The 14607-nt window shown below is 30.1% G+C and overlaps 1 protein-coding gene across 9 annotated transcripts in view; it reads right to left on the reverse strand.

Moving 5' to 3' along the window:
• The window catches only part of sff (BRSK family serine/threonine-protein kinase sugar-free frosting), a 38337-nt gene extending 26743 nt beyond the window's left edge, over positions 1-11594 (reverse strand). For 6 of the 9 annotated variants that reach the window (XM_085658181.1, XM_085658180.1, XM_085658178.1 and 3 more), the window contains exon 1: positions 8620-11594. In XM_085658181.1, the coding sequence (XP_085514307.1) occupies positions 8620-8719 (100 nt within the window). In that variant the 5' untranslated portion in view covers positions 8720-11594. The remainder of the gene's footprint in view (positions 1-8619) is intronic. The other 3 variants (XM_085658177.1, XM_085658176.1, XM_035863142.2) reach the window with 2 other exon arrangements.
• Between the last annotated feature and the right edge of the window lie 3013 nt (positions 11595-14607).

Genomic DNA, 14607 nt, shown 5'->3' on the forward strand with positions numbered 1-14607 from the left:
AAAACCTATAAACAATTCATCAATGAATCTCTCACTATCTTTTCAAATGTTCGGACGTTTTTTGGATTTCCTGGAAAACGTACGTTTTATTCTCTCACGAAGAATTTAAACGCTCGTTTTAATAATATTTCGCTGTAAGTTCGTTTCTAACGAAATAATTAATTTTCGATAGAAAGTATTTTGCAAAGTCGAAATCAAAGTCAAATGGGACTTAAAAAAAGATAGTACATTTATACGAACTCTTTTTCTTTTTATTTTTCTTTTGTTTAAACGTGCCGGAGTTATCATTAAGATATTTCTTATTTTCTGGAATGTTCTTGTTATATGAAATAAATTAAGAGAGAAAGAAAGAGAGAGAGAGAGAGAGAGAGAGAGAGAGAGAGAGAGAGAGAGAGAGAGTGAAAGGGGTGAGAGAGAGAGAGTGAAAGGGGTGAGAGAGAGAGAGAGAGAATTAATAATTATTATCATCTTAGATATTTTTGTCGTTTTTGATTTTATGAAAAAGAAAATGTTACAGGATAAAATTATAGTGTTTCAAGAGATACACATTTGATGACGCAAAAAATATTCTTTTCTGAAGATAATTATACTAAATCAGATTTTCAAATTGTTGATATTTTTTTTTTTTTAATGGAAACTTAGGACTACGATCTTTCATTGTACGAATCGATTTCTATAATAAAAAGGTACTTAAGTACAATTACAGTCGAAACAGATTCTGTTCGTGAGATATATCGTCTGATGATGTAAATCATTGTAACGAATCATTTATATATATATATATATATATATATATATATATATATATATATATATATACGTGTGTAATTTTTTTAATTGAAGTTAAAAAAAAAATGTAAGAGAAAAGAAATGAATGGTTCAATATAATAAACTGCGATAATACACGTGCACATTCATTTGCAAGAAGAAAAAGTACTAAATATATATATATATATATTATAATTAGGCTATATACATATATATATATATAATAAAATTTCTTAATATGAATAAATAATTATTAATAAATTAATAAATATTATATTTTATAATTTAAATAAATATATAATTAATTATTACAAATAATTTTATAAATATATATATATATTTCTGATATGGAAGTAAAAAAAAGATGAAAGATGTATATGTATATATATATATATATATATATATATATATATATATATATATATATATAATGGATTTCTTTTTCTCCAACTTATATATATATAAGTTGGAGAAAAAGAAATCCATTATTTTTACGTGAACTTCAAGACTTTATTTAACATGTTTCAGATTGTCCGATTTGGGTCAAATAAAAAAAAAATAAAATAATGGATTTCTTTTTCCCCGACCTATATATATATATATATATATATATATATATATATATATATGAATGAGAAAAAGATAGAAATGTTTGGTGGATTTAATTCAATTATTACTTTTTTCATCGATTTATTTTAAGTTTTGATATTACAAATCGTCCGATACCACAAATGTGGATGATTTCCATTAGATGAGAGTGTAATTTAACGATGAAAATGTTCGAAAGGAGGGTTATCGAGAAAAATTTAAATACCTGTAAGCCTTACGATAGGATATAACGAATGCAGACGTACGAACCAACTCGTGGTGCGTTGTTACCCAGTACCCTTCAACGGAACGTAATAACAGAAGGGTGCACGGAAGTACACACTAGCCGCTTTATTATTTAAAGTGTTTACAGTGTATGAAACATAGTCGACGTTGTATATATATACACACACATACATATGTATATATGTATATATGTAAGTATGTGTGTTTTTTTTCTTTCTTTCTCTTTCAATGTGCGTATGCTCGATATTGAAATGCTCGTGAAAACAACATTCATATTTTTCACTCTCGGACTTGTAAATAAACGCAAGAGTTGGACGTTATTCGCAAGGGAGAAAGTAATGGGAAGAAATAAAAATTTTAAAACTAGCGTGGGATTAACATTGTCAAATGTGAATATAGAAAAGGTGTAATTATTTTTATTTTTTTTATCGGATTATTATTTTTTTTTTTCGTGCACTTTAGCGGACGGACTCAATCGTCCTTCAAAATTTCTTGAATTTCTTTTTAATGTTAAGACTAAATTTGTTTGTAAGAACAATCAGGCTCTTCTTCTTCTCTTTATTTTTTATCGAATTTATTTAGATTTGAGAATTATTATATCTGTATATATGTGTGTGTGTTTATGTATGTACGAATTATGATTTCATATATATGTATATAAAATATATTTTTATTTAAATATGTATATAAAATATATTTTTATTTATAAAAATAAATATGTATATAAAATATATTTTTATTTATCTATTTACTATTTATATATATAAATATATATATATATATATATATATATATAATGTGGATTATAATATAGAAACACTTATTTACTATTCAAATACTTAAATCTTTCATTGTAAGTCAATCATGAAACATTTTTTGATCGAAATGTTTTTCTATTTATTTTTCTTATCTCCTATTGATAATAGATACGGTCTAAAATAATAAAACGTATGTAAAACATTTACATCTCTTTGATAACATTTTATTTCATAGCAGTCAGCAGAGGAAAAGCTGAGGGAAAGATGAATGCTTTTGAATCTTTTAACGTTCCTTGAAAGGTCCATTTGCAATAGCTTGGAGGTTCCTTTCGTACAGCCATCACTAACATCACTACCACTATCATTTTTAGTTTTCTCGTTTGGATAAAATAAAAAGATTTTCTATTACGTTCGAATTCATTCGTGAGAAATAGACAGCGTGTGTGCCGTAACGATACAGCAAAATAGTGAATCCGCGTGTGAATTCTTTTATTTTATATTCCCTTTTACTTTAATGAGAAATATAATCTATAGTGAACATAGTATAAAAATTATATAGCATGAAAACTATATATATATATATATTTCATAATATAAATTTTTATCCGATTAACTCTGTATAATCCTCTTTTTTCTTTTTCTCTGAACGAAACAATTATCAAATTCGAAAATTTGCAATTTTTATAACACGTATACAAGTATAATTTATAATTAATAAATATTAATTTCCAATAATATGTATTAAAGATTAATTTTTTGAAGGGAAAAAAAGAAATAGAAATAATATTCAAGAAAGATTTAGATATATCAATATACGAGCCGATCATACGTTAAAACGTACAACTTCAAACAAAATGAAAATTAAAGGAAAATTCATAAATTTAGATAAATTGTATATTATTTTTATTATCCATTATAATTGTCATAAATGGTTTTATGTCATTTGATGAGGTTACAATTCATTATTAAAGAAATTTATTTGAAATATCATAGTTTTAAGCGTCGATCGATCAAATGCTTTGGTATTAAAATGAAAAGAAGAAGAAGAACAAAAAAAAAAGGAAAAGGAAAAATTAGAAAATTCGAGTTAATCGCATCGACCAGCAGAACCTCCTCTCAATTATGATTTCAAATTTACATGACATTACGAAGGATTGAACGAAAATAAAAGAGAAAAAGAGAGAGAGAGAGAGAGAGAGAGAGAAAAGAAGAAAAGGAAAGAAAAGATAATCATTAATATTCATGCACAACGATTCGTTAAAATCATTGGAAAAGGGAAGATTTTCAAAAGGAAATTCTTTTTAAGTAAAAATAAAGGTGTTATTAAAAAAAAAAAAAAAAAAAAAAAAGAATAAAAAAAGAATAAAAAAAAGAAAAATAACGCAATTATTGTGATTGGTATTCGTAGAGAAGATAATATATAAAAAAGAAAAAAAAAGAAAAACGAAAAAGAAAAAAAAAGAAAGAAGAAAAAGAAGAGGAAGAAAAGTGGTGTAATAAGTTTCGTAATTACGCGAAATACAATACGATACGATACGATACGATACGATACGATACAATACATACATCTATACATAAATACATACATACACGCACGCTACTCGGTGTCACTGCAAGACAATAGAATATCAATGTAAATAGTTAACGCCTACACGACATCTATATGAATCTCATGTGTGCGGTTAATCACACCTTACCGAGAGAACAACGTTGCACCGATTCATCTCTTTAGTCTACCACCTTCGATCCTATTGATTTTTCGCGTCACGCCCATTCGTCCAATCCGCGTTGCCTCTTTGCTGCACCGTTTAGTACCTCTTTCTCTTTCTCTCTCTCTCTCTCTCTCTCTCTCTCTCTCTTTCTCTGTCTCTCTATCTCTCTCTTTCTCAAGAGAATAGTATTGTAACTATCGTGTTATACTTTTTTCATTAATGTCTTCATCGATTGCCTTCAGTTCGACCATTGACATATACACATTAAATACCTATACGTGTTATGTGTCGTGTGTGTGTGTGTATGTATGTATGTATGTATGTATATATATATATATATCGCATGTATATATATTGTATACTATGTACTTATATATATATATGTGTATATATATATATATGTATATTATGTACTTATATATATTATATATATAAGTACATAGTATACAATACGAGGTTATAATTCAAACCATGCTTGATGGCACGACGACCGGCAATTTCATTATTCATTCCTTGAGTAAAGGAATTTAGACCATCGAATAGAATTCATTCGTCATTTATCTAACATATCTTATTGTCACTATACCACGATCAACCATGATTCTTATTAGATGTATATATTATATTTATTATCTTAGATTATTCGTGATAATATATAAATATTTTATAATTATGTATATATATATATATATATATATATATATATATATATGTATATATAATTATAAAATACATAATTATAATTAGGTTATTCGTGATAATTATGATATTTTTACTTCATAATGTAGTTTTATCATTAACAGAATTAGGTCGATCAAATATCAATCTATATTAATTTTTTGTTTGTTATGGTTAAAAATTTTTTTTTTTTTTTTTTTTTTTTTTTTTTTTTTTTTTTTTCATAAAAAAGTACATATGAGAAAGAGTGGGAGAGGAGAGAGAGAAAGAGAAACGATGTGTTTTTCGAAAACGTTATAACTATTGATGATATTACAAATAACATTCGTGATATTTATGATATTTATAATTTCAATGGTAATCAACTGTAATTCTTAGAAGTGGTCTGATCAAATATTATCATAAGTTAATTTTTTTTTCATTACATTAATTGTACTCACAAAAAATTACACGTATGAAAGAAAATTGATCTGTTTTCTGATAACATTATCAATACTCATAATAATCCGAATAATATTCGTGATACTTATAATGTATATAATTTCAATATTAATTCATTTTAAATCTTAAAAGAATTAAAATAATCAGATATTGATCTAATCTAATTTTGTTTTGTTATGTTAATTTTATATATATATATATATATATATATATATATATATAAAGTGTGAAAGAGAATGGATTCATTTCATATGAACTTTATCATTATAAATAATATAATCCGAACAGATGGGCAAAAAATTAATTCTTACTTATCATTAATTTATTTCATAATATACGAACAAAATTTCAATCGTGACAATCTTTAAGGATTAACGTTCAATTACTGTTCTCTTTTCTTCTTTACGTTCTTTCGATTCGATTCGTTACGTTCCGATAATCTCCTCATATATTTATTATACTTTTATTAGACTTTTAGTTACGTATTTATACACATATATATATATATATATATATGTTGGTATGTATGTATACATGTATCTATCTACCTACATACATACACACACATACACACACACACACACACACACACACACACATGCACATGCACACATATGTTTGTTTTGTTTAGACCCTAAACTTTTCTTATTATCAACGTATCTCTGTTTATATACATTGCTTTTGTTTTTCGTGGATCTTGACCCCCGATAACGTAAGAAGAACATGTTTCTCGTTCGAAAGGTTCGTTCGCGTGGTTGATCTTATTTTCCTTCCTTTTTTTTTCTCTCTTTTTTCTTCTTCTTCTTCTTTCGATCGAGTAAAAAGTTGTTTACGCGACTTTTTAAATGGTACTATGTGACAAAGTAAATTCGAGTAAATACAAAAGACGTGTAAAAGAAAATAAAAGAATCTGTTTTAGTGACTTCCTCAAACGTATTAGATACGCAAGTTGACATAATCTTGCTCAAATTGCCGGAAAGAGAGAGAAAGAGAAAGAAAGAGAAATAGATCGATAGAGATAGAGATAGAAAGAGAGAGAGAGAGAGAGAGAGAGAGAGAGGGATCGTAAAAGCGAATATCTTTGAAAGGGATGACTTCTCGATTCACTTTTATTTCCTCGATATTTGGAACGTCGCAATAAATTTGTTATTTCTCGCCTTTTATAGAGAACGTAGAGGTAGATAGAGGTCAACAAGATTTATATAGTTCCTTTTTCGTAAACATATATAAGTATACACATGGATATTTACTCAAGTAATATTTATTGTAATAACTGTACGTAAATGTTTTATTAAAAACGTTTTAAAGTACTTTTCTTTTTTTTTTTTTCTTTTTTTATAGGTAGAACATTTTCCATCTCAACGATAAAAAGCCCGATCTTTCTTCCATTTCGTTTATTTCTCTGCTTGATGTAGCGTCGGAGGACTATCAAAAGGCGTCGACTACTATTCTTGCTTATATAGTATCTCTTTGATACGGTCTAGCTATTGTTCCTTAGAACAAAAAAACAAAGAGAGAATGCCACGATTAATACATTATGACTTATACACTCCTGGCTGATTGCTTTTGTATGTGTGTATATATGCACGTATATACATATTTACGTACTGTATATGTATTACGTAAATTAACCCTAAAGAAATGTGAATTTTTCTAAAGCCACTTCAATATTATATACTTCATAATTATATATATATATATTTATATATATATATATATATATATATATATATATAATTTATATGATAACATTAATTGTAAATATTTAATTGATTATATATATAAAACTAATTAATAATATATTAATGTAATAATAAATATATTTTTTTTTTATATATTTTTTATATATATATATATTTTTTTTTTTCGATTTTCATCTATATATATATATATAGATGAAAATCGAAAAAAAATTTCGATTTTTTACGGTTGAATTGTCTCAATATAAATGAATGTTATTGATTAGTACGGATAGGATAAGGAATGATGGTTACGATATTTCCATAGATAATATCGTAGTTTTGTTATTGGTTTTCTAAAACAAAAAAAAAAAGATAGAAGGCAAAAAAAAAAGAAAGAGAAAAAAATCAAACGACATATCTTTCATGCAGGATTAAACGGAACGTATGAGAGAATAGCATTTTCCGAGTGTGTACGTATCTACGTATTGTTAACACCCTTTTTTCTTTTTTTCTTTTTTTTTTTTTATATTCCTTTTTTTCTCTCTTTTTTTTTTCAACGTATGCCCAAGCCCGCGAATAGTCTTTGAGAGGTATTTTAGGATTGAAGTAAATAGCGAGCGGATTAATTCGATCCATCGTTTTTTCAATTGTGTATTTTGAAACGAATACTTATCATTATTTTTCTTTATTCTTTTTAATAATTCTACGAATTCAATCGTTCTTAATCTTATTGTAAGTACCAAAGTAAAAAAAGACTTTAAGTGAAGTCCATTTCTTTCTCTCTCTCTCTCTCTCTCTCTCTCTCTCTCTCTCTCTCTCTCTCTCTCTCTCTCTCTTTCTCTCTTTGTGTATGTGTGTGTATGTGTTTGTATGTTTTATGAAACGATCGAAACCTGTTGTAATGTCGTTCGATATAAAGACAAGGTTACTTTCTAATAAAATATAAAACTTCAACATAAACTATCAAAGCTCATTCAAAAATGATGTCGAAATTAATTTTACAAATGATAAAGTTGTCTCTTAAAATTTAATATATATATATATATATATACTGAAGTCAAATGAGAAGTACAAGTGCAATCATAGTTGGATAACAACTTCAATTTATTCGGTACTAACCGCTCGTTAATTATAACTAACACGTGACTCTATGCACTTCAATTCGTGTGTATATATATATATGTGTGTGTATGTGTGTTTGTGTTAATGCATCGTGTAAACGACGAAGTCACGATCATATCGCTCAAGGGTTGATACGATTTCTCAACGTTAACACTTGTCAACTGAAAATTTCTAGGAAATTTTATCGAATCGTTCTCTAACGTAGGAAAAACATATACACACACATATATATATATATATATATATATATATACATAGATAGTAACTAGATATAGATATATAGTTATCATGTCTATAAGATACGTGTATCTACATGGTCCACTTTCTACTTTCCAGGGTCGGATATTCTCTCTCTCTCTCTTTCTTTCTCTTTGTATGTCGTTCAGATTTCCAAGAAAAGAAGAAAAAGAAGGAAAGAAAGAAAGAAAGAAAGAAAAAAAAATCCAAGAAACTTCATCGAAATTCGACCAAAGATATGTAAATAAATATTGTCCTTTCTTTTTCTTTTTTTCTTTTATTCTTTTTTATTTACTTTTTTTTTTATAATTTCGTACAAAGGATCGTTCTCAAATCAGGGTAGAAATGGATATATATGTATATATATAGAAGAACATAGGGACTTACCGGTCTGCCCTTTACCCAAGGTCTTTTCGAGGCGATAAGGGCCGACATACTGATGAGTCTCCTGGGTGTTGGACCCGACGGGGCTTTCCTTGCCCTGCATCGCAGTCGAACCACTTTCTTCTTGGTCCGCCAGGTTGAATAGTTTATCCCGCGACTTCGCGGGTTCCCTTTTGAATCTTGATTTCGTATCCTTACTACACCGGCTTTCCTAAGCCTATCTTCTTCCTCCCTTTCTTTTTCTCTCTCTCTCTCTTTCTCTCTCCCTTTCTCTTTCTCTCTCTCTCTATCTCTCTCTCTCTCTCTTTTTTTCTCGCACGCTTCCTCTTTTCTTTTTATCACTTCACGTCTTTCACTATCACTTCTTTCTCGCACCTTTTCTCGATTGCACCGATCGAATCATCGCGTCCTTGCGCGACATATCCGAAAGAAAGAAAGAAAGAAAGAAAGAAGGAAAGAAAAAAAGAAAAAAGGAAAAACGAAGAAAGATAAAAAGATAGAACGAAACTCGATTTTGTCCTTAAGCACGAACTTAACACACGCGTTTTTTTTTATTAACTCGAGAACACATATAGGTATATATCACTTATTATTGGTTAGACGTCGTAAATTTTTTACTTTAAAGATTTACTTTCTCCTCCGAATAGATAGAATATCTCGGTGGTAGTCAAGATAATCGAGCAGGAAAGATGAAGAAAGGGCAAAGAGATTGACGAGAGATGAGATCAATGTGGGGATTGTTCAGGTGGAGTAGGGGAGGCTTGGACTCCTGGGCCAATTTGGTTAGAGATATGTTAAGAACGGGGAGAAAAACAAAAACGAAAATCAGAAGGGAAACGAACTAATTAAGAAAAAAATAAATAAATAAACAAAAAAGAAAATGAAATAAATAAATAAATAAATAAATAATTAATTAATTAGATAAATAAAAGTAACAAAAAATGAACGAAATAAAGTTAAAATAACTTTGTCGATCAGATCGAGTCACGACGATGATTTACTTCTTTCCTTCCTCGTCGTCGTCTACGTCGTCGCGCCTCCTCGTAGCTGCACCTAACAGGTAACATCGCGTCTTCTTCTTCTTCCTCTTCTTCTTCTTTTTCCTCTTTCTCTTTCTCTTCTTCTTCCTCTTCCTCCTCTTCCTTTTTCTCTTTTTCCACTTTTTCCTTTTTCTCGTCAATTTTTTTTTCTTCCTATTTTTCTTCTTCCTCTCCTCCTTCTTTTTCTTCTTCTTCTTCTTCCTCTTCTTCTTCTTCTTCTTCTTCTTCTTCTCACGTGAACGAGGATGACGATAACGACGACAACGACAATGACGACGACGACCAGGAGGACGAAGACGACGACGTGGACGACGGCGACGTAGATGACGTAGATGACGTAGACGTTAACGTAAACGACGTAGACGGCGACGTAGACGTAAACGTAAACGTTGACGGCAACTTAGACGTTGACGATAATAATTTCGATGCGCGACGTGTTTTAACGAATTCAATAATAACGTCTCTTACGGAATGATATTCCCTGGACGAAGTCACCTTCGACGCCATTGTTATTTAGCACCAGGGTAACGTTAACGTATTTATTTCTCGCACGAATCGTCCTGGATATTTCAAACTCGGACGATCGAATCGAATCGAACGACGACGACGACGACGACGACGACGACGACGACGACGACGACGACGACGACGATGACGACGACGAACTAATAACGACGACGATCACGACGACGACGATTTCTCGAAATAATCGAGAATATCGTTTTTTAATATCTATTTTTATAATAATCTTCGATATTTGTCTGAGTTAATTCATTCATTAATTAATCAATTTATTTACTTATATTTTTTTCCTCTTTTCCTTATTTATTTATTTCTTTATTTCTTTCTATCTCGAAGAAATCTTTCGTATTAAATGGACGGAGAAAAGGTAAATAAGAGAGATGGAGAAAAAACTGGGAAAAAAAGGAAAAAAAAGGAAGATAGAAAGAAAAAGAAAAGGACAAATTACGGAAAGAAAATCTATATAAAGAAGAGAAAACGGTATACACGTTATACACACTCGCGATATAACCTTCGTTTACTTCGACCGTCGTCCCTCCTCACCCTTTTCTTCCTCCATCCATCCTGTGCGTACTCATACACGTAAACCAACCAACAAGCACAGCCAGGAGCAAACACGAGAGAGCACCTGCAGCACGAGACACGGCACCGTTCTCTCTCTCTCTCTTTCTCTCTTTCTCTCTTTCTTTCTCTCTCTTTCTCACTCTCTACGACGCGGCACTAGCCACTGCCACCACCGATCACGATAATCACTAAATTCTCTAGTAGTAACCAGTAGTAATAATAGTAGTAGTAGTAGTAGTAGTAGTAGTAATAGTAGTAGCAATAGTAGGACGGTCCTCTTCCTCTTTGTAATAGAACATAGAACCTAGTCTATTCCTCCCTGACATGTTACTCCTCATGAAGTTTACGCCTCGCCAACGCCAAGTCGAAGAATTAAGCCAAATGATAGATTACGAATTAGATTATGATTAGATCGTTAATTTTCTCTGTCTCTTCTTCCTCACCTTCTTCTTCTTCTTCTTCTTCTTCTTCTTCTTCTTCTTCTTTTGTTCTCAATATTCTCTTTCTCTTTTTTTTTTTCCTTTTTTTTATATTCCTTCCGACCAATTTCCCCTCTATTCTTTTCTATCCCTCTCTGTTTATCTTCTTCACTTTGTCCGATCTTTCGTGTAATAATCCTTCTTTCTTTTTCCTCTTTTCTTTTTTTTTTTTGGATCCTCTCTTCCTTTTTTCACTTTTCCTCTTCGCTGTTTTCTTCTTCCTTCCTTCCTTCCTTCCTTCCTTCTTTCCTTCCTTCCTTCCTTCCTTCCTTCCTTCCTTCCTTCCTTATTTCTTTCTTCCTTTTCTCTTCTCTTTTTTACTATTCTTTTTTTGTTAACTCGTTTCTCGTCAGGGATCCAGCCCTGTCGTGTACGCGGATGACAGAGCCGACGACGAAGCACGGCGCTCCCAGTTCGATTACGTGTTTGCTATAGAAGGGCTGCCTGCGCGCGCACCCCCACGCCCCCCCACGAGATTCAGTTTCTTTCCCTCTCTCTCTCTCTCTCTCTCTCTCTTTCCTCTTCCTCCTTCTCTCTCTTTCTTTCCCTCTCTTTCTCTCTCCCTCTCTTTTCCTCTCTTTTCCTCTCTCTCTCTCCCTCTCTCTCTTTATTATTCTCTATTTCTTTCTTGCATACGTATTTCACCCTCTCTGGCGCGCGCCACGCGAGCGCAGCAGCAGCCTTCGGTAGGGAGTCAGACGACCCGGCTTTGGAAAACGTGGCGGAAAGACTCTTCTCGGCCGGTGTTGGAGCCGTCTGACGGGGGTGGTTTCGACCACAGCGTCGGTACGAGCCTAACTTTTTCTGGTTCGTGTCTGTGGTGTTCATAGAGAAAAAAAAGAGAGAGAGAGAGAGAGGGAAGGGAGAGTTGGCAGGAAAGGGGAAGTGATGCGTTAATTCAATTCCGATTACATTTTGTTGGAATATTGGATGACATTGATGTTTTTCTTTTTATCTTTTATTTATTTATTTTGTTTTTTTTTTGTTTTTTTGCAGAAAAATATTGATTAGTCTCGTTTTCAATATTTGCGTATGTATATATGTATGTTTGATAGTAGTTATTTATATAATTAACATTAATTATAAAACGATAATGTAATAATTTATTTGATAAGTACATAGATACACGCAGACATATTTATTGATGTTTATTCATGATGACTCTTTTTTTGATGGGAGGAGACAAATCGATTGGTTTTTTATTTTTTCTTATTAATTATATACATAATTAATATTAATTATAAAACGATAATGTAATCGTTAATTTGATATTTATCAAATTATTATTATTATTATCTACGTATTTACGTAGATATAAATAGACATATTTATTGATGTTCATTTATGATGACTTTTTTTTGAAGAGAGAAAATTCGATCGGTTTTGTATTCTTGTTATTTATGTGATTAATGTTAATTATACAATGAGAATAAAATTGAGAATTCGATAAATATTAGTTAATATCCACGTGTATGCGTATTAATTAAATTTTGTATTAATGTATTTTGTATTTTGTATTAATATTGAAATTTATTCGAGAAAAATCGATTGATTTTGTATTTGGTAAAAAGTAAAAAAAAAAAAAGAAAAAGAAATTAGAAGGAATTGTCATTTATCTGATTAATATTAATTATGAAACGAAAATAAAATTGTTTTTGTACTTAAAACGTATGCGTATTGATTTATAAATTTATTTACATATGTATATATATATATATATATATATATATATATATATATATATATATATATAGGTATAAATATATATTTTTTTTGTTTCAATAATACGTAAATATTTTATACATATATTTTGCGTATGTCTTATAAACATTTATAATATATATATATATATACACGTGGACGCACACACATACACACAGAAACATATGTATACATATATCGCAAAATTACGCACTGCGAAAATCGATGACGCTAGCTGGACGGTTAGTTACCTTCAGTGTAGATGATCGATAAATTTGAGCGAATTTAACTTTAATGAAAACGTTTCATACGTTATACCCATCTATGTATGTCAAACGAAATGTTTTTATTTCCCTTCCCGTGATAGTTGTCCCGTAACACGAACCGTGAGATTTTTTCCAAGCACTCATGATTCTGCAATTTATTATTTTTATCACGTATTTATATATGTATATATATATATATATATATATATATATATATATACGTACCTACATACGTACATATGTACGACCTGTTTCATAATAAAATCTTGAGCATCATATATTTTTTTTCCCCACTGTTTAGAATCATCCAGTACATAGATACATTGCTTAAAATTATGAAACGAGGATCATCTCTCTTTCTCTCACTTTTACTCTCACTCTCTCTCTCTCTCTATCTCTTTCTCTATTTCTCTTTTGTCTCATTTTTTCTCATTCCCTTTCTCTCTTTCTCTCTCACATTTTTTCTCATTCTCTTTCTCTCTCTCTCTCTCTCTCTTTTTTGTCTCTTACTTTTTCTCACTCTCTTTTTTTCTCTCTCTCTCTCCCTCTGTCTCTCTCCTATCTCTTACTTTTTCTCACTCTCTCTCTCTCTTTTTCTCTGTCTCCCTCCCTTTTTTGTATAGTAAGAAAATTGCATGATATTACTGTGCGAATATCCCTCAGTAATGTGAGATCGCGTGAGACGGGAAAAAGTAGTCGACCTAAGCGCAGAGACAAATCACTGTTCTTAGATAAAAAAAACACTGAGAAGAAGATGAAACAATGGGGAAAAAAAGATACGTTTCAGAAAGTTAATGCTTTATGGCAAGACAAAGTAAAAAACAAGAAAGAAAGAAAAAACGAGACCACGCATAAGAATATTCTATTCCAAAAACACATCTAATTAAAACAATTCATTGGATCCTCAAGAATTTACTGTTTCGACCGATTTAATTTATTTAATATTGTAAAAAAAGAAAAAAAAGAAAAGAGAAAAGAAAGAAAAAAATCTTTTTGTCTCTTTGAAATCGCTAAAGTAATTTTCCTTACGATCGACAATATAATTTCTTTTGAATTCGTTCCTTTAAAAATTGTTCTCATTGGTACGTATTAAAAAATTTTTAAAGTATTGCACGAGAACAAAACGAAGAAGGACAATTATGTCCAATTTTTTTTTCTCTCTTTTTTTTTTCTCTCTTTTGTTTTTTCCCCCTTCGTTGCTGTTACATCCGACTTGGTACTTCATTTATTTCAGATTATCTTGAACCTTAGCTTAAATAAAATAGAAACGAATGAAACAATCGGACGGAAGAAAATTTCGTTGAAAGGGTATTACATTGGTATTGGACGTTAAAAGAAAGAAAGAAAGAAAAAAGTACATACGGTATATATAGGGTGTTCACATTATCTCGAAAAATTGGAATATCTTGTGATCTATTA

The sequence above is a fragment of the Vespa mandarinia genome, chromosome 7 (genome assembly GCF_050613455.1).
Source record: "Vespa mandarinia isolate Hongniang chromosome 7, ASM5061345v1, whole genome shotgun sequence".
In the NCBI taxonomy this organism is placed as follows: Eukaryota; Metazoa; Arthropoda; class Insecta; order Hymenoptera; family Vespidae; genus Vespa; species Vespa mandarinia.